The following is a 20,576-nucleotide window of genomic DNA, read 5'->3' on the forward strand; positions in this document are numbered from 1 at the left end:
TGAGGCATCTTGAGTGCGAAGTATTGCACACATTCCAACAGACGCACCAGAGTTTTCGAAATTTCCGCAGAATGACGAGTCTTCCCACTCTTGACTTTGCTAAATTTACCAATGGCTCGAACCTCGACCAGTTGAATCTGGGAAATGCTTTGGTCAAATCGTTCAGGGACCATGGATTTGTAAAATTGATCAATCACGGTCTTCCTGACGCGACCACCAAGGCGTTGCTGAATTTTGTAAGATCACTTTTTGCATCTCTACAATAGCTTGTGGTTTTTAAACATTGACCTTTGACAACATAGTCGAAAGAGTTCTTCAATCTTCCCGCAGAAATTAAAGATGACATTGTCTGCATTCGCAGCCCTCACCCTCAGCGAGGGTGGAGCCGTGTGGGCTCAGAACAGACTTCGAAGTTAAGAAAAGAGAACATCATAAACCGCAACGCGAGCGAGCTGATGGACGAACGAGTGAGCCAAGATCCCGGTTGACTTGCCCATCCGTATTCAACGCGCCGATTTTGAGCACCATCTAATGAAGGTCAAAAGGAGCATTTCGATGCTGGGCCGCTGGATGACACTCAATATCCCAATCTTTGGCCTCGCGAGGATGCTTTGCCCGGATTTCGAGAATTCATGGAGCATACCTATCAGCAATGTCAGGAGATCTCGCTGCGGATCGTGGCAGCTATTGAAGTCGGCCTCGGACTACAGCCTGGCGCACTCGTCCGGCGCTGCTGTCCGGCAGCCAGTGAGATTCGCATGAACCGCTACCCTCCGGTATCAATGGAGCGCTTGGCAGACGGCCGCGTCAAGCGCACCTGGCCACATACCGATTTTGGCATCATCACCTTGCTATTTCAGGACCACGTCGGCGGCCTGGAGCTTGAGGACCGAGCCCGGCCTGGGACATTTGTCCCAGTGACGCCGGTCAATGTCGGTTCAGGCCAGAAAAGCGAGATGGTAGTCAACATCAGTGACACGTTTCAGCGATGGACCAACGGCGTTATCAAAGCAGGTCTTCACCAAGTTTCAGCTCCTCCCGCATACAAGACCAGCGCTGCTGACGGTATCCTTCTCGAACGCCATTCGTGTGTTTTCTTCTTCAAAGCCAGTCGTAACACTTCGGCCGGTCCGCTTCCCGAATTTGTGACCCCGGAGAACCCTGCTCATTATGACGAGATCACCGCGTTGGAGTACCAGCAAAGAATGACGAAAGAGTTGTATTAGGTTCAGTGAAGCTGATAAATTTCAAAGCTGGCACAGCGTTTTCCGTATGTAAATCACAGATATAGAAATAGAAGCATAAAATAAAAGACCTCCCTCAGTTGGAATGGCAGAGTACATGTACTCAGTGTTGCGGAAGTCCTTGAATACCCCTGGGGAGGGGGCGGGGGGCGTGGCGGCAATCACGGCAGCAGACAGTTGTATATTGCTTATGTCTTAAGGTAAAGAATATCCACAATAAATCATCTGCTCCGGCGACTTTCTTTCTTCAAGTTCCATCAACATTATGCAAGTTCGCAGGACGATGATGTCGCCACGGGCTCAAGATGGCTCGCAATTGTGTCAACCACAAAGATAGAAAACATGCATTTCACCGAAGGCGCTTCCACAGCCTCTCATCTAATACTCATGTGTATCTTTTCGTATTATGATCATTCGTGGTGCGATCAATCGTACTTCATATGAAGTCCTAGTATAAACAACTCTTTACTACGCTACTTGGTAAACAAGCTTCCGGCCTTTCACTTCTCCGCTTCTCAAAATTTCAATCCCATCCATGATAGACTCCAGCCCGCCTACTCGGACTTCAACTGGATGAGGCTTGAGTTGCCCGTCTATGATCAGGCGCTCAGCCATAGGGAACATGACTGAAGCAAACTTGCGATCATGTTTGTGTCCTGGCCTCCCATACACCCCGGACAATTTTACTGGACCCCCAAATAACGACCACGTGTTTTGCCATTCAGCCTGTACTTCCCTTCTCGTGTATTGTATGCGCGTAGAAAACGGTTCCAGGGCTACATACTTGCCACCATCACTGCCGATCGCTTCATAGCACATTTTCATGGAATCATCTTTCGTAACGCAGTCAAGGACATGTTTAAGGTTGTTCTTCGTGTAGTTGCGAATCTCCATGCCACAGGTTGATGAGTTGTAATCAAATGTTTCAGCGGCGCCCAAGGACAACACGAAGTCCTTGCTACTAGGCGAGCATGTTGCGATTGGTATCAGCCCAGATCTACTTTGACTTAGCTATGGAATCTTAACTTGAATAGAGACTCAAATTATTGAACTTACGCTTTTAGAAGCTGGATCGCAATCGTGCCGGTCGCCGAAGCTCCTCCAGAGACCAAAACATAAAGTTGACTGTTTAGACATCCAACAGAGCCAGGCATGGGGAGACCCAGTGCTTGATATAGGGCGCTTCCAGCGGTTCCAACAGGTACGCCCAATGTTGATGCCTTGTCGAATGTCATGGACTGCGGTATCTTGCAGGACAAGTCCTCCGTGGCTAATGCATAGCAACAGAATGCTCCGCTTAGCTTGTCAGATGGATTGAGGCCAAACATCATTCCAAAAATGCGGTCTCCCTTGCTGAATCTCTCGACGCCTTGCCCGACTTCAATGACTTCACCGGCAAAGTCGTTGCCTCCAATGGCGCCCTCCGATGCAGAGAAGTCAATCATCTTCCAGTCAGCCGGATTCAAAGCCACGGCCCTGACTTTGCAGAGCATTGTACCTGGCCTCGGTTTTGGTACTTCAACTTCCGTGGAAATTTGGTATGACCCATCACCACCGGCCACAAGCGCTACTTGTGTAGTCATCTTGCATTTGTCAAAATCGATAATTGCAAGAGTATAATAAAGAATTCCCGATTGTGTCTTAGTGTGAGAGGAATCAACTTTGTTCTTGATAAAGCAACGATTGACTACGCAATAGCGTTTCTTCCTTCGTAGTCACTTCAGCATCTAGGGCTTCCTGTAGGTCATTTCTTGCGATAAGGTGCACTTTGGATCCATTTGGAAAGCGGGAAAAATAAAATAGCATTGCAGCTCCCATACGACCCCTAGGAGGCGGCTTACAGGGGCGAGAGCCGATGTTTCAAGCCTTTTTACAAGCAGGGATGTGGGCTTTCGCGTCCGGAATAACATGAAGTCCATCCAAGCCCCATGTTCAACTTCAGAGTATCCGCAGAGTCGCATTTGAATTGCCGGCCTGGAGTTGCGCGCGCCTCACGCAGTACACGAACAGAAATTTGGGTCATGAAAATATGTCCGGAAGTCCAACCCCGAAAGGTCTGTGGTTGGGGTTTCATTTTACTTGTAATGAGTTTCGAAATACCAGGTAAGTAGGAGAAGACTGAGTGGATCATACGATACTTTCCAAAGCTGCTTGAAATGTCTGTGCGGAAAATCCAAATGCTAAAGATCAAGTCAAGTAGGCACCCAAGCGTAACGCCGACCAATTTGCCCTATGAAAATTCATGTTGGGATTGACTTTATTCCGTATCCATTGTGTCACCCATGACCTCTGTGCAGGTGGCTTCTATATCGAAAAGGCTCGTTAGATCCTCCATCTTTGGGTCCATTTACAACGTCCACCGGACTCGCCCATCTACGCGGGGCTAGTAGTTAGGCTGTGCAGATCATCATGGTGTCAACACGCGCCGGCCCTGAGCCCATCGCCATCATTGGAAGCAGTTGCAGGTTCCCTGGAGGAGCCTCGTCTCCATCGAAACTATGGGAGCTTTTGCGAGACCCACGAGATCTGCTGAGCGATATCCCGTCATCATGTTTCAATGCAAAGGCGTTCTATCACAGTGACCCTGAACATCACGGGGTAAGTCTACAAAGTTTTCTGAGTATTTTGGATCCAGGATGGCAGCGTTGTCTTTGAAGCCTCAGGGGAAAATAAAAGCTGGAGGCGATAGCTGTTTGAGGTGGACGATGAAGATAAAGACTGCTTCAAAATAAATGTGTGGTAGTGCTACATGTCACTTAAGAAATTTGTGGATTAAATCTAAGGAGATACTAGTGCTCGAACGTTACCACGTCATATATGCTCGACGAAGACATCCGTGTGTTCGACCACAATTTCTTCAACATCAGCCCGAAAGAGGCGGAATCGACAGATCCGCAGCACCGCGTGCTCCTAGAGACTGTCTACGAAGGAATAGAATCAGCGGGCTATTCTCTGCAGCAACTAAAAGGATCCGCAACGGCGGTCTTTGTTGGACAAATGACGGCAGATTATCATGATGTTCTTGCGCGAGACTTCGATAGTATCCCGCAGTATATGTCGACTGGTACATCGCGATGCCTTACATCAAACAAAGTCTCCTATTTCTTCGACTGGAAAGGACCCTCCGTCACAATCGACACTGCGTGCTCATCAAGCCTCGTTGCTGTTCATCAAGCCATTCAAGAACTCAGACATGGCGAGTCGAAGCTGGCAGTAGCTGCAGGTGTCAACTTAATTCTAGGCCCCGAGAATTATATTCATGAGTCTAAGGTATGTATTCCTCCCATTGTCTTGAATACTTTTTGTTAGCCAGTGGACAGTACCACATGTCATTCAAATAATTGTGTGATTTTGGTAGACACGGAGTTTTTGAGAATAACAACCTTTATTGTTTGGCATCACGAAGATTTGAAGCTTTCACTAGAGCCAAGAAAGATAGCAGATGGCCCATGGTGGAAGACTTGCAGAGCGAATCACTGGGACGATTGCTGATTCAATTTATAGCTTCATATGCTTTCTCCCACAGGTCGATCACGCATGTGGGACGCCAAAGCTGATGGCTACGCGCGAGGAGAAGGGTCTGCAGCTGTTGTGCTCAAGTTGCTCCGCCAAGCTATTGCAGATGGAGATGATATTGAAAGCGTCATTCGGGAAACCGGGGTAAATCAAGACGGTCGCACTGCCGGTATAACCGTGCCGAGTGTTTCTTCTCAGACTGCATTGATTCGATCGACTTACGAACGATGCGGTCTAGATTGCTCGGTGGAAGAAGATCGATGCCAGTACTTCGAGGCACACGGTACTGGAACATTGGCGGGCGACCCCGTCGAGGCTGAGGCTGTGCGAAATTCATTTTTCGACAATCCACGGGACGGTGAACATGCATCGAATATTTCTTCTTCAACCGCTAAACTTCACGTTGGCTCCATCAAAACGGTAATAGGCCATCTTGAGGGTGCTGCAGGTCTTGCCGGCCTCCTGAAAGCTTCTCTGGCTGTTCAACACGGATTTATTCCGGCCAACATGCATTTTGATCAACTGAATCCAGCTATCGAGCCATTTTACCATCACTTATGTGTCCCTACGAAAGCAATTTCGTGGCCAGTTTTGCCACAGGGCGTCCCACGGCGGGCAAGTGTTAATAGTTTCGGCTTCGGTGGCACCAACTGTCACGCAATTATCGAAAGCTGGGAGACAGCAAAATGTGTCCAATCTCCAGACACGTATCCTTACGGGCCTTTTATCATGTCGGCAAACTCTGAGTCTGCATTGTCCTCGGCAGTTGCAGCAATGGCAGAAACACTCAAGCAACGCGAAGACAGCCAGATCAGTCTTGCCGACTTAGCTTTTACTTTGCAGATGCGTCGCAGTGTGCTTCCGTTCAAAACAAGCTTCTCTGCAACAACATCAAATGACCTTATCGATAAATTAAAATCAGTTTCTTCAAAGTCCGCAGCTGGAAATAATGAGCCATCTTGGTCGACAGCTGCAGTCCATGTCACCGAGAGTCTGCCACCACGGATACTGGGCATATTCACTGGCCAGGGCGCACAATGGCCTACAATGGGGGCTGCTTTATACGAGAAATCAGCTGCGTTCAGGAATACCATGCAAAGTCTCGAGAGATCGCTTGCTTGTCTTCCAGATCCTCCGAATTGGTTCCTTAGCTCAGAACTTCTAGCGCCGACCGAAACATCTAGAGTACACGAAGCTGCCATTTGTCAGCCCCTCTGCACTGCATTGCAGATTTGCCTTGTCGATCTCTTGAAAGCCTGTGGGATCGCATTTCAAGGCGTTGTGGGACATTCTTCTGGTGAGATTGCCGCTGTGTATGCAGCTGGTTACATCAACGCCCATGACGCCATTCGCATTGCATACTACCGTGGTCTGCATGCAGAAGCGTTGCAAAGTCGAGAGCGCCCTGGACGCATGATGGCAGTCGGAATGGGCTTTGAGAATGCGCGCCAGTTTTGTCAAAAAGACCAATTCTTGGGAAGAATTGTTGTGGCAGCCAGCAATTCGAGATCTAGCACCACATTGTCCGGAGATGCAGACGCAATAGAGGAGGCCAAAGTTCTGCTCGATGCCGACCGAATCTTTTCGAGGATTCTGAATGTCGACAAAGCCTATCACTCTAGGCACATGGAATCATGTTCTGAGACCTACTTGAAATCCCTTCACCAGTGCGAAATCGCCATACAATCTGAAGGTCAGAACAATTGCAAATGGTTCTCCAGCGTCTATGGACCAGATGGCAGAAGTATCAATGACAGGGCAGCGCTCAGAGGTCAATACTGGGTGGAAAATCTGTCACAGCCAGTTCTGTTTTCTCAAGCATTGGATAGGGCCGTGACGGAGTCATACTGCTATGACATAGTCCTCGAAGTTGGCCCTCACGCGGCGCTCAAGTCACCGGCTACGGAGACTCTCAAAACGCTCACCGGTATTGACCTTCCATATATCGGAATTCTGAACAGAGGGAAAAATGAAATGAACGCATTTTCAGATGCCCTAGGTTTCCTGTGGAAAAGCTTTCAACCATCATATCCACTTATTGATTTTCAAGCATTCAGAAGGGCCTGCATCGGCGAAGAAAAAGCCCATCAAGTTTCCATTGTCAAAGGACTACCTACCTACTCCTGGGATCACGAAAAGCCTCTGTGGAAGGAATCGCGAGTATCAAAATTGTATCGAGAACGCAAAGATCCACCACACGAGCTTCTCGGCACAGCAACTTCGGACGGCAACATGAAAGAAGTCAGATGGCGCAACGTCATGCGGCTGAGGGAGATGGATTGGCTCCGTGGTCATCAGTTCCAAGGCCAGGTTCTCTTCCCGGCTGCAGGCTACATTTCTATGGCTGTAGAGGCAGCTGTCAGACTGGTCCGTGGTGGACAGGACGCGGCTGTGCAATTTGTTGAGCTTGAAGACCTCGTCATACATGAGGCCATTATCCTTGAGGACGACTCATCGGGAACAGATGTGCGATTTGTGATCAGGGTTACCGAAAGGTCTTCAAACATGATCACAGCCGATTACACATGTTACAGTGCAGGGGTGGATGCTTCATCGCGGGACACGGAGAAAGTCAATTTTACTGGACGAGCAATTTTGACCCTGGCTACATCTGCGGAGCCTTTTGCTTTGCCCGCCAGAGAATCACCAAGGTTGCCGCTGTCAGAGCTCGACGTTTCTCGTTTCTACGCATCACTGGAGGAGATCGGCCTGAAATACTCTGGAGACTTCTTGATCGAGTCGGCTTGCCGGAGACTCGACATGGCAAACGTCAATGTTCGGCATATAAGCTCTCCTCTACTTGTCCATCCTGCAACGCTGGATGCAGCCTTCCAGGGAGTATTTGCCGCATTCTGCTTCCCTGGTGACGGGAGACTCCAGACAGGCCATCTGCCAACAAATATAGAACGCGTTCGCATCGATGTGTCTGCTTGTCAATATCCACCTTCAAATCAAGAATCCGAGCTATTTCACACCGCAGACTGTTACGTCAGGTCAACATCTGGTGATAAAATATCTGGAGACGTCAATGTTTTCCTCGGTGCCAAGCATCGCCCGGAGTTGCAGATCGAGGGACTTACCTGCACTTCCCTCGAGAGAAGTCTGGCTCAAAATGACCGTAAGACATTTGCGCGCACCATCTGGATGCCAGATATTGCCAATGACGTCCTGCCCGAAGCTCCGTCGAGCACTGAGGACAGAGAACTTGCCGAGATCATTGAACGGGTGGTTTATTTCTATTTAAGGAAGCTCCAAAGGGAGATTTTACCTGAGGAGATCCCGCAGATGGATAAGCATTTCCAATATCTCATGAGTTGGGCTTTGGATCATGTGCTACCTCGCATCGAAATTGGTCTATACCCTCGGGTCAAGGCTGCGTGGAAAGACGACACCCCAGAAATGATCGCGTTCTGGAAATCCCGATATCGCGGCAAGATCGACATGGATCTAATCACGGCCCTCGGCGAAGCCCTTCCATCAGTGTGCCGAGGGATGTTGCCAACATTGCAAGTGCTGATGGAGAATGATATGTTGAACAGATTCTATAAGGAGGGTCTTGGATTCCCGCAGGCCAATTTCCATCTAGCAAGTCTGGTCTCACGATTTTCACACAGATATCCTCACATAAAAGTCTTGGAAATCGGTGCTGGCACTGGCGGGGCGACAGCCCATGTACTCAAAGCTCTGTCGCCTCAGTTCGAGTCATACACTTATACTGATATATCACCGGGCTTCTTCGAGAACGCTCGGTCTCTATTTCACGAGCATCTCCACAAGATGACGTTCAAAACGCTTGACGTCGAGCGAGATCCCTCGGAACAGGGGTATAAAGACGAGTCTTTCGACCTGATCATTGCGTCTAACGTCCTGCATGCTACCAAAGTTCTGACCAACACATTGCGAAATTGTCGACGCTTATTGAGACCTGGTGGTCAGCTTCTGTTGATGGAGATTACCAGCGCCGAAGAGACGATTCGTCTTGGTTTCATCACGGCCGGTCTACCAGGTTGGTGGCTTGGAAGGGACGACGGCAGGATTCACACTCCCACCCTTAGTGAGTCTCAATGGAACCTGGTTCTGGCCGAAAACGGGTTCTCTGGGGTCGACATAGCACGCAGAGACTTTGAAAAAGGCCACTACAATACTGTCATGGCAACACAAGCAGTGGACGATAGAGTCACTCTTCTCCGCCAACCACTGTCGACGGTTCAAAATTCATCAGAGCCCATTACCTCGCTGGTGCCACGCATCACTAATCTGATACTTGTTGGTGGCATCAAGGCAGCGAGCAATGCAATCTTGAGAACCCTCACGAAACTTCTGCAGCCATTCGCTGGTAGTATCTTGACGAGGAATGCCCTTGACCTTCTCTCCACAGACTACCTCAGTCCCGGAACTGTGACCCTGTGCCTCGCGGATCTTGACGGACCTATTTGGAGAGACATGACTGAAATGAAGTTCAACGGACTGAAGAAACTGTTCCTTGGGTCCAGCCACATTCTTTGGGTCACGCAAGGTCGTATGGCTGACGAGCCGTACAGCAACATGACTCTCGGCGTGGGCCGATCACTTCTTCTAGAATCCCCACACGTGTCCCTGCAATTCCTTGACTTCGACATCGTTGGTGCAGCTGGATTCGAGGCCGTTGTTCTGGCTGAACATATTCTGCGAATGACTTGCCTCAGCAGCCCAGGCTTTGAGGGAGTGCTATGGAGTTCCGAACGTGAACTCTGCATAAAGGAAGGACGAGCCTACATTCCCCGAATCCTCCCGGATGATGACCTCAATGCTCGCCTCAACGCACAAAGGAGACCTATAGAAAGGGATTTCTCCATCCTCACTTCCTGTATTGAGGTTGCTCAACGAAACGAACGAATAGCCCTGCTGGAGTCCGACCCGCACACAAATTGTGCTGGGGAACACAGCAGCTGTGAGAACCGCCTCGTCCGTGTTCATGTGTCATCGCTGTTCCCATTCTCTACCCTAGACCACCAATCACTCTTCATCTGTATCGGTTCCGAATTTCATTCCGATGAGAGGTTTCTTTTCCTATCCCAGAGCAATGCATCTCTCGTTTGCGTTCCTCGCGACCAGAGGTTGGAGTGGAATTCAGGGTTGAACGACGAGGAGGCTCTTAATGAGGTCCTCTCGCATCTCGTCGCCGAGAACCTTTCTTTTGAAGTTGAAGGGTCTTTATGGGTACACGAGGCCGATGATCGACTCGCGAAGTGTTTGACGCATTGCTCCGAGAATCGAGAGCTGGGCGTGTTCCTTAGCACCGCGCAGTCCCGAATCGACCCACTAAGACGCTTCATCCATCCACGAACCGCCCGGCGAGACCTGGCTAGCATCCTGCCGGCTGATCTGACGCGATTTGCAAACGCAGGTCACAAGAATGGGAGGGAATTTGACAAGATTTTCAAGTCCCTATACAAAGACGAGTGTGTTGATGCCCAAAGCCTCATGAGAAATGTCGGCGGTCGGCGAAACGTCATTCTCCAGTTCTCGCGACACGCGATTCTGGACAGGCTCTCTAAAATATGCCTTCATGTATCCTCAAGACACATTCAAAGCTGCGAAGGCAATCCTTCAACAGAACTAACCATGATTCAAGATGTGAAGGAGCTCCCTCATGAAGACAAGGGACCCGCACATGTTATTACTTGGAAAGGCGAAGTCACCGTTTCTGCGCTCATCCGGTCGCTCGAAATGGCAACTCTTTTCTCAGCCAACAAAACATACCTTTTGGTTGGTCTTACTGGTGAGGTGGGCCTCTCGCTATGCAGTTGGATGGTCAAAAACGGGGCGCGGCACCTGGTCATTACCAGCCGGAATCCGGATATCCACCCTGCGTTGCTAGATGACTTGGAGCGACGTGGTGCCAGGGTCAGAGTCTTCGCTTTGGATATCTCTGACCGCATGGCATTAGACAAAGTCTATTTGGAGGTTTGCAACACGATGCCGCCGATTGCCGGAGTGGCTAATGCTGCAATGGTATTGAGTGACAAAGCTTTCGAAAACACAACGTTCGACAATTTCAATGCAGTCCTTGCGCCGAAGGTACAGGGTAGCAAGAATCTGGATGATCTCTTCTTCTCAGCGGATCTTGAATTCTTTGTGCTGTTCTCCTCGATCGCCAGTGTCGTCGGCAGCAAGGGACAGTCCAACTACGGAGCAGCCAACTTGTTCATGCACAGTCTAGCACAGCAACGCAGGGGCCGCGGTGTTGCAGCCTCTGTCATGGACATCGCAATGCTTCTTGGTATCGGGTACGTGGCCCGGTCCTTGGACCAGTATGAGTCTCAGATGAAACAGTACAGCTATATGGCCATATCAGAGCCTGAATTCCACGATATCTTTGCTGCTGCTATTCTGTCTGGGAAACCACGATCCAGCCATTCTCCGGAGGTAATCACTGGGGTTGGGTACGATGCGGACGCTCCATGGACCTCGGACCCGCGCTTTTCGCATTTTGTTTGCCATGAGCAGAAGTTCGGCGAGATCGCTCAGACCGTCCATTCTTCGATCAACATTCTGGGTCAACTGGCCCAGTCGAATACCAACACCGAGGCATTGGGTGTGATTGAGGTCGCTTTCTCGAAGAAGGTCGAGCTTATGCTGCAACTGGCGGCTGGAAGCATTGATGTCCAAGCGCCCTTGGTTCAGATGGGCATTGACTCACTCGTCGCTGTTGAGTTGCGGTCTTGGTTCCTGAAGGAGCTTAATATTGATATGCCGGTGCTCAAGTTCCTCAACGGTGCATCTGCTTCAGACATTTGCATGGGTGCATTGGCTCGTCTTTCAGCATTATCTCGCACACGAGGTGCTACTGAAGATAACCGGGACGACCAAAGCTCATCCGTGTCAAAAACAGATGGCCAATTCTTGTGTCAATTAAGCCCCACTAAAAGCGAACCAGGTACACACACACCAAGATCCAGCTGTGGCTCGGACTCTTCAAGTAGAGTTACGCTGGACGTGCTTCCACTTACTTCCGCTACGACCCCAAATAACGAGCGTGGAGATATCAATCTCCAGAGGTCACCATACGAAAGAGTTGGTCCCTTGTCCATCGGACAGACTCGACTGTTCTTTCTGCAAGAGTATAGTCAGAAGAAGTCCGCATACACTGTTATCATGCTTGGAAAGGCGCAGAAGAAGGTGAATGTGCCGAAACTTCAGAAGGCTCTCGATGATGTTTCCCAGAAGCACGAAAGCCTCCGGAGTGCATTTTTCATTGATGAGTCCTCTGGACAATTCGTGCAAGCTGTCACAGCCACGTCAGGAATCACACTCGAACACAAGATTGTCACCGGACCAGACGACTTGGCTGCGGTGGTTGAGACCCACAAGACCTTTGAATTCGACTTGGCACGAGGGCAAACAATAAAATTCCTGGTGTTGACCGAGTCGCCGACTACCCAATACATACTCATTTGTTACCATCACATCGTTCTGGATGGCTTCAGCGCGATTATGTTTCTAAAAGATCTGGACGAGGCATACTCAGGCCGCAGGTTGGTCCCACCAGAGCAGCAAGCAATCGACTTGTGTGTCAAGCAGCAACTCGATAGACTACCCAGCAATCTTCCAGGCGAACTTCAATTCTGGCCTATGATTCATAGGAAAAAGTTGAAGCCTTTACCTTTGATGCCTTTCGCGAAGGTTAGAAATCGGAAAATTTTACGGAAATTTGACGTTGTGTGGCACGATGTCATTTTCGATGTCCAGATCACAAAGCGAGTCAAAGCCCTGGGTACGAAGCTCAACGTGACCCCGTTCCACATTTACCTTTCCACCCTGGCCGCATTCTTATCCCGCTGTCTTAATATCGACGAGTTGAACATAGGTGTCATGGACAGTAACAGGGTTGACACTGAGGACTTGGAAACCTTCGGCTACTTCATGAACTTTTTGCCGCTGCGCTTTTCGATGCAACCCAAATCCACCTTTGGCTCTTTAGCGCGCCAGACTCGAGATATGGTTTACGCTGCTCTTGCAAATTCGCGAGCTCCTCTAGCTGCTATCTTAGACCATCTGAACGTGCCAAGATCCGGAACTCACCATCCACTGTTCCAGGTCGCTATCAACTACCGTCAAGACAATTCTACTCGGTCCAAGTTTGGAGACATTCCCATTGAGTGGATCGACGGCACTAATCTTGGTTACCCATATGACATGAAGTTCGATGTTAATGACACACCAGACGGGACAAGACTATGTCTTGTAATTCAAAGGTATCTTTACGGGGCGTTGGATGCGAAGAGAATGGTGCGATGGTACCAAGCCGCATTGACTGCATTTCTCTCCGATCCTAACATTTCCATCGGCTCCTACCCCCTGAGCAGTCAAACAGACGACAACAACAATATCGCCTTGGTGGAAGGACCCAGGGCTACTATGGATTGGTACCACCACTCATTGGCACATCGAGTTCAGGAAATGGCAAGCCTCTATCCTGACTCGGTGGCAGTAAAAGATGGTTTGGGACAACATCTGACCTACTCGGAACTGATAGCAAGATCAGAAAATATCGCCGCCACCCTGCATAGCACGATCGGAGATCGACCTGGTGCTAGAGTTGCTGTGCTTTTAACGGCCGTTTCTGACTTGGCCTGCTCACTGCTTGCTATCATGCGTCTTGGGCTCGTCTATGTGCCTTTGGACACTCGCAACTCAGTCGAGCGTCTTGGATCGATTGTCTCGGACTGCCAGCCCTGTATTATACTGTGCCACCGGTCGACAGAGGCTCAGGCTGGTCATCTCGCTACTGGCGAGATTCAGGCCATCAATATCGGAAATATTGAGAACCATGATTTATTGAACTCAGGATTCAGCACAATTTCGACGGCAGCGAACCAAGCGGGTTTTGTAGCGTACACAAATGGTACTACTGGAGCGCCAAAAGGCGTGCTCCTTACCCATGCCGGCGTCATGAATCAGATTTGGGGCATCACTACTCGGTTCGGAGTTCGCCGCGAGGTCGTTCTGCAGTCAGCCTCACCAGAGTCAGACTTATCATTGGAACAAATGCTCATGTCTTTGGCCAATGGGGGAACACTTGTCATCTTGCCCCAAGAGTCTGTTGGAGATGCAGTCAAGGTCGCTAACATCATGCTTTCTGAGGGAGTCACCTATACTGGGTTCACAGCATCCGAGTATCTGGATATTGTAGACCATGGGACCACTGTGCTCAGGAAGTGCACTTCTTGGCGGTTTGCATTCTCCAGCCGAGAAACTGTCACAGCAAGACTCCGACGCGCATTCAGGCATCTGGACCTACCCAAACTAGAGCTCATCAGTGGTTACGGGTCGGCCGAGACTAGCATTTCCTGCATCAGAACCCGGCTGGACTATAAGAATCCCTGCGAAGACGTTTCGGATGATATCGGGGAAAACATATCTGGTCATGCCATGCCAAACTACTCCCTTGTGATTGTGGACCAGGACTTGCGGCCTCTCCCGATCGGATACCCTGGTGAGATCTGTGTCGCAGGGCCTGGGCTGGCAAAGGGGTATCTGAACAGACCGGAAGAGCAAGCTCGAACATTCATCGACAATCCATTTGCCTCACCTGATGACGTTCGTCGAGGATGCGCAAAGCTCTTCCACAGCGGCGACAAGGGTCGAATTCTCGAAGATGGGTCTGTGCACTTCATTGGACGACTTGGGGGAGGCAGGCAAGCCACTATCCGGGGCACTAAAGTTGATCTTGATGAAGTCGCCAATGTCATTGTCCGCGAAGCAAGCCCGCATATTCTTGATGCAGCTGTCTCTTGGCGTGAGGAGCCAGGGGTTCTTGTTGCCTTCGTTACACTCGCGCATGACTTCGCAGGCGACATGGAAGTGTGTTTCGGGAGATTAAAAAGTACTTTGCCTCTCTCAACGTACATGATTCCAGAGTCGTTCATCCCCGTTAATTTCCTCCCAAAGACACTCAATGGAAGTAAAGACTTGGACGCAATCGACAAGCTGCTCATCCCGGTAACGATCCCGGACAGAATGGCAACATCATTGTTCTCGCCGTTAGAAGCTCGGGTGAAGGTTATCTGGGAAGGGATCCTCGCAGCAGATGAGATGGCAGATTTGACTCCTGAGTCGGATTTCTTCAGCGCGGGAGGCAGCTCCTTGCTTGTCATCCGTCTCCAAGCTGCTGTGCGGGCCGAGTTTGGGTGCGATCTCAGTATCCCTGACTTATTCCAGTTCAGCACTGTAAAATCGATAGCTTCATGTATACAGGGAAGAGCAACAGACGTGAGGAGCCTCTGATCGGGGTGCGAACTGGTAGAACGATCACAGAGAGCAATAAATCTTCACGTGTTAGTTAATTTGGAAAACCTTCTCCCTTTGTAAATCATCGAGAGGACCAAATGGACGGATCAAAAAAGCGCGTGCAAGTAACGAAATTCCATCGCAATGTGGGATCCTACCGGGCAGAGTAGCATCGCAAGCGGCTAATTAATGCTGCCGTGTAACTACAAGAGCTGGTAGGGGCTGTGCCGCATTAAGAAGCTTCCTACTTCAGCTGCCGTAATATGTAGGGCGAGTAAGCTTCCCTATTGATCACAACGTGGCTATGCTGCAGTGAGCATGCATGCGCCCATGCAGCTAACCAAGAAAGAAGGGGTGTTGCTGACATTGGTGGATGGTAAAACAGCCCAACCCGCACTTTTCAGCTTTCCATTTGATTTTCCCCTCTCGTCGCACACTCTTGCAGGTGTCTCTGCTGTCATGAAAAGTTTTTGTTCTTTTCCCAAATCCACTATTGGCATGAGAAAAAGCCTAGATCTCCGGTCGAGCGACATGCTGTCCAGCGTTACGGCATGGCGGATCCTTTCTCGCTTGCCGCCAGCGTGGTCGGTGTAGCGGTGGCCGCCTTTCAAACATCCAAGAAGCTTCATGATCTTGTCCAGGACTTCAAAGAAGCCCCTGGGCAGTTGTACATTCTTGCTGAGAAAATCGAGCGGGACGCGACCCTGCTGAAATGCGCAGTGGAGCTTATCCAGGATCACGATGCCCTTTACAAAGATGAGCTCAAGGGCTTGATTCGAGATGTCAATGGCCAGTTCGCCAATATCAGCAGTCTCATTGACAAACTACTCCCGAAGTCCACGCGCAGTAGAGGGCACAAGTTGAAGCAAATGGTGAGGGCAATATGGCAAAGCAAGAAGATCGAGGATATCACGCTTCAATTGGAGGCACTGAGGAGCACGCTGGCACTGATCCTCAACGTAGCGCAGTACGCTGAGCAGAGATCTTCGCGGTAAGGGTTTATTTCCCTGGAAAACTAGCAACAACTGACGTCTTTGCTCAGAGACATGGCAGCATCAGCAGTGGACATATTCAGGGCGCAGACCTCGCAAACAATTGAAGACTGCTTCCGAAGTCTATGGAATCTTCATAATCAGGAACACCACTCTATTCCAGAACCACATAGGAAGCTGTTAACATTCGATGAATCGCCTGCAGACATGGCCGTTTGGATGGCCGTCAACTTGTCGGCTCCCACTATACCTACAAGGCCACTGCCGGAGCCCGAAGCTTCTGGCTCCAGTGTCAAAATAGTCAGGTCACGAACAAAAGCTGCCTTGCCTTTTGGACCTGTGTCAAGAGCGAAGCCCAGGTATCACAGGAACGGAGGGGCAGCCGGCCGAGACATCGAATTTCGATCCGGAGCCCTGGACATTAGAACCCTACAAACATTTGGACTGCCTTACCAGGAGTCACCTAATCCAGATGTAAGACCACTTCTGCATTCGAAACGAAATCATAACTTGCATTCTGACAAGGTCGTTTCAGGGTAGCTCCAAGCTCGTTATCAAGAGGGAAGAGGCTCTGAAACCTCACGAGGTGGACATGATTGTGGGAATGGACATAGTGAACAAGTTTCCGAGGTCCAAAACCTGGTCTATTAACAAGACCCCGTTCATGTACTTGCCAAAGGATATTGTCCTTTGTCGGCTTCTGACGGAATGGACTACTCTAGACCCTCGTCAAATCCAAGCAGTCCAACTTCCACTCGAAGAGGAAGCGGAGATCGATTCTGACTCGGACGGCGGTGCTAGTACCATGACAAGCTTTTCGGAGGAAGAAGCCCCAGCGTCGACCCGAAGAAGGCAAAGCACTCGACAGCCGCTGAATGAGAAGATAAAGCGGGGCCCGACGAGGTTTGAAAGCCCGAGACCCCTTGCGGACAGATTTAGTAAAGGCCGAGCGCCTTACACCGGGCCCCGGGGATACGCGTACACGGTTGATGGCTCCATCGACTCATCTTCGAGGTATCCGGCTTATGGTGAGAGCCAGAAGCCAGCTCCCACTTGGACTTAACCAGGCTTGACACAACCGCGACAGCCCGTAGCGCAAGGCCAGGTGCCTTTCGATCGGTCATACCCAGGGAATAACCAAGCGATTCCACAACGAGTACAACCATTACCCTACTCTCGAGCGCCTCCACCTCCTCCGCCGCCTCGTCCTCCAATGCCTCCACCGGCGCGTCCGAAGCGAAACGATTTTGCGTACACTGTTGGTAACGACGTCGGTGAAATTCACCGCCCAAGTACTCCAAGCATGCATGATAGTCCAACGACAGTTATTGATGGCGTGTCAAATGTTGTACAGGATAATACGTACACGACCGAGGCTAGGCCAGACCCGTTGGTCGAACTTCGCAGGAGAACAATGGGAATGACTCCAGAGGCGCCTGGAAAGAGTCTATCTCAGGAACCAAAGTCTGACGGGAATGATGCCAAATTGGAACGACAAGGAGATTCAAGTAGGCATCGCGCCGGAATTTCAAAATCGGAAACCCTCCAGCAAGATGAATGGCAGAGAGAGCAGAGACCTATCTCGACTGGGAGGGCCAGAACACGTTCGCACACTGAGACGGAGGAAATAATGAGAGCTCGCATCTTCAAAGAAGTGGAAGATAATTTGAGGGCCAATGGGGTGCCAGAGAAAGATACCCCGCCGCAGACCCAACAAGATTTGGAGAGTTGGCGCAAGCAGCTGAAAGTAGAGATGCGTCAAGAAGTCGAAATGGAGTTCCAACGACAACAAGATCTCCAAGAGACATACGATCAGGCGTACGAGAAAAGCTATGCAGATTTGAAGCGCCACGAGGCCGAACAGGAAGACTTCATCAACAGAATAAAAGAACAAGCAAAAGCAGAACTGAGACAAGAGCAAATAGAAGCAGAGAAGAGAGCACGAGAAGAGCAAGACATTCGGGAGCGACTCAGGAAGATAGCAGAAGCGGAGCGCGAAGAAGCCGAACGCCAGCACCGAGCTCGCCAAATACAGCCCACGGAGGAGTTCATTGATCAGTCCAACGACCATCCACACGGCAGGACCGCCGATGTCGACAGGTCCACTCTGTTGGAGAATGCTGTTCAACGGTACATGGTACCATATGTAGAATACGACATAATGTCATACGTGACCGAAGATACAGAAAGCTCGACGACCACAACCGATGCCAGCGACGTCGACTCGGACGACTCCGACACCGACACAGAAACGGCCAGGACAGCAGTCGAGAGCCAAGAGCAGCGCGACAGGGGCCGAAACAGCGACGTCGAGCGGTCGCAGCCGTGGAAGGGCGCCGCGCACCTCGGCAACTTCGTCGAGCTCACCCCGTTCTACCTGCGCGGCAGCGACGCCGGCCAGACCTGGTTCCACGGGGCCGAGCCCATCTACATCGTCGAGTTCCAGGCAGGGTACGACGGGGAGACGGCCGCGGCGACACAGGACGACGCCGCGGACGGCAGAAGCAGCCAGCCACGCAAGCGGCCGTATTTGTTGGTCAGCAAGCTCTGGGTTGATGCCGAGGCTCTGGACAGGTTCGGCTTCAAGTATGCCGAGGGCCCGCCGTCGCATTTCTTCCTGGACCCTACTCTATCTTGGGACTCGATTGAGGTCCTGGTCAATTTCACATATGCCCTCCGCGAGATTGAGACGTTCAAGAAGCACGGGCAGGGCGACACCAATGAAGAGGGGCTCTTGTGTAGCTCGCCGCCGCCACTGGACTTCTTCACAACCAGTGAAACCCATGAAGCCATGAAACCTACGATTGCAAGCCAAGAGCCTGAAGATGACGCACCGGCGGAAGACGGAAATGCTGAAGATACACCGCGGAGTCTCACAAGCCGTCTCACATTTCCGCTCAGTATCCTCAATTTTGCTTTGCGCACAATCACATGATAAAAATGCCATGGCTCCCACTAGAGGGTGTGGTCGATGGACCGTTGGCCTTCAGAACATAGAGACTGATGGGTTGCCTCGTGGCCACCATGCCTATACAGGCTGGTATAATCGAATGTGTATACATCAAAGGCCTTGGTATACCCACCAAGATATGGCACATGCGAGGAGGTTGTGTGACATGCAGCGGCATATAGTTGAGACACCACGAGCACCTTGCATATGCCTAGTAAATCAGTCACAAAACAACTAATACTATGGTGATATTATATGCTCATCCTCCAACCCCCACGCACCCTCTTCCCCAGTAGTCAGGTAGCAGCAGTCTCGTAGTATATGGTACGTCAATGATTGCCATACGCTATGTATACACACAAGTCGTGGTGATTAAACTCTCATTGGCAGACTGCCAACCTACGTAATTACCAATTACCGACCACACGACAGGGTAGTGTTTCTCATCCCCGGGAATGGCGGCATGCCGACGAGGTCATGTTACCCTCGAGGATGCAAGTTCCCAATCTACATGCACACAGTTCAAGATCAACACCACCAAGACGACAGCCACCCAGATCGAAGGAGGAACCACATGGCGTTTCAAACCCAGCCTCAAAGGTTAAGCAAGGTCCCATCGAGGGAACCATCCCTCAAAGGCCTCCCATCCACACGGAGCATATCTACTGTATAATCTCTCGTCGCATCTCAGACTGTTACACCGCACTGTATATGCTCCTGCAGGAGGTGCATACACTCTAGATGAAGAAGAAAACAACGTCAGTCGCCGACAACAACAGTCACGAGTTGCCCACGAGAACCCCACAGCCCGGCGCATCTCTCTCCCTCAGGACCAAAAGACAACCCTGCCTGCGCGCGGTGTGACAGCTGCATGCAGGCAGAGTAGCCTGGTGACTACTGCAGCGTGTGCCAGGGGAGCATTCGGTCCCCTCTCGCCTCGCACCCGATCCCACCTATCTCTGACAGAACCCAGCGCAGGCCGTGTGCAACCGAGTTGCTGGGGCGGCCGAGTTCTTCGGCTGTTAGTGCCGAATGCGGAATCCCTGCTCTCGGGGCACGGGCTCGATTGGGGCGAAGGAGTCGGCAGTGGCCCTGGCCTTTATAGTCAGCTAGTGAGCATGAGATATCGATACGAGAGAGTAGACATGGAGATTATTGTGGGCTCGCATATAGTTGTAAAGATAAAAGGCATCGATTCTCTTGTCAGGCTCGCTATTTGGGGCTCATTTCAAATCAATCCATCACGATGGTTCTTTTCCTTATTTACGCGCGGGAAGACTGTCGATCCTGAGAAGTATTCCGTGTAATGTTCCTCAGTACCACGCAATCAATGCTACTTAGTATACCCATCTGAGCTGATCAATGCGCAATCCGAGGCGCAATAAACTCGAAGCGGCAGAAGCAAGTTGCTCCCAACGAGGACGAACTCATTGGGCGCTCGATGACAATGGTACACATTGTCTGACTCCCACCATCATCGAGGTCGCCATGTCCTTGATACGTCGTCACTCGCACGACGGCATGGTCTTTCACGCCGGGAGATAATCCACATATGGCGATTCCTGCGAAGACCTTGGGGGCAGCTGTCTTGCAATGGACCAG

The 20,576-nt window shown here is 50.6% G+C and overlaps 3 protein-coding genes across 3 annotated transcripts; 2 read left to right on the top strand and 1 right to left on the bottom strand.

The window, feature by feature from the left end:
* Positions 1 to 71: 71 nt before the first annotated feature.
* J7T55_005672 (uncharacterized protein) lies at positions 72 to 1,226 on the top strand (the record flags this gene model as incomplete). The annotated part of the gene is made up of 3 exons (XM_053131139.1): positions 72 to 236; positions 303 to 467; positions 546 to 1,226. The coding sequence occupies 3 exons, from the start codon at positions 72 to 74 to the stop codon at positions 1,224 to 1,226; spliced, it is 1,011 nt and encodes a 336-aa protein (XP_053000443.1).
* A 486-nt stretch (positions 1,227 to 1,712) lies between these two features.
* J7T55_005673 (uncharacterized protein) lies at positions 1,713 to 2,827 on the bottom strand (the record flags this gene model as incomplete). The annotated part of the gene is made up of 2 exons (XM_053131246.1): positions 1,713 to 2,205; positions 2,301 to 2,827. The coding sequence occupies 2 exons, from the start codon at positions 2,825 to 2,827 to the stop codon at positions 1,713 to 1,715; spliced, it is 1,020 nt and encodes a 339-aa protein (XP_053000444.1).
* Positions 2,828 to 3,653: 826 nt separating this feature from the next.
* Positions 3,654 to 18,959, top strand: J7T55_005674 (uncharacterized protein; the record flags this gene model as incomplete). Its single annotated transcript, XM_053131357.1, has 7 exons — positions 3,654 to 3,842; positions 4,038 to 4,514; positions 4,749 to 14,932; positions 15,547 to 16,023; positions 16,075 to 16,498; positions 16,560 to 17,052; positions 17,119 to 18,959. 7 exons carry the CDS (start codon positions 3,654 to 3,656, stop codon positions 18,957 to 18,959), a joined length of 14,085 nt encoding a protein of 4,694 aa, XP_053000445.1.
* Between the last annotated feature and the right edge of the window lie 1,617 nt (positions 18,960 to 20,576).

This window comes from Diaporthe amygdali (assembly GCF_026229845.1).
Source record: "Diaporthe amygdali strain CAA958 chromosome Unknown NODE_1_length_4327563_cov_65_473760, whole genome shotgun sequence".
Taxonomy (NCBI): Eukaryota; Fungi; Ascomycota; class Sordariomycetes; order Diaporthales; family Diaporthaceae; genus Diaporthe; species Diaporthe amygdali.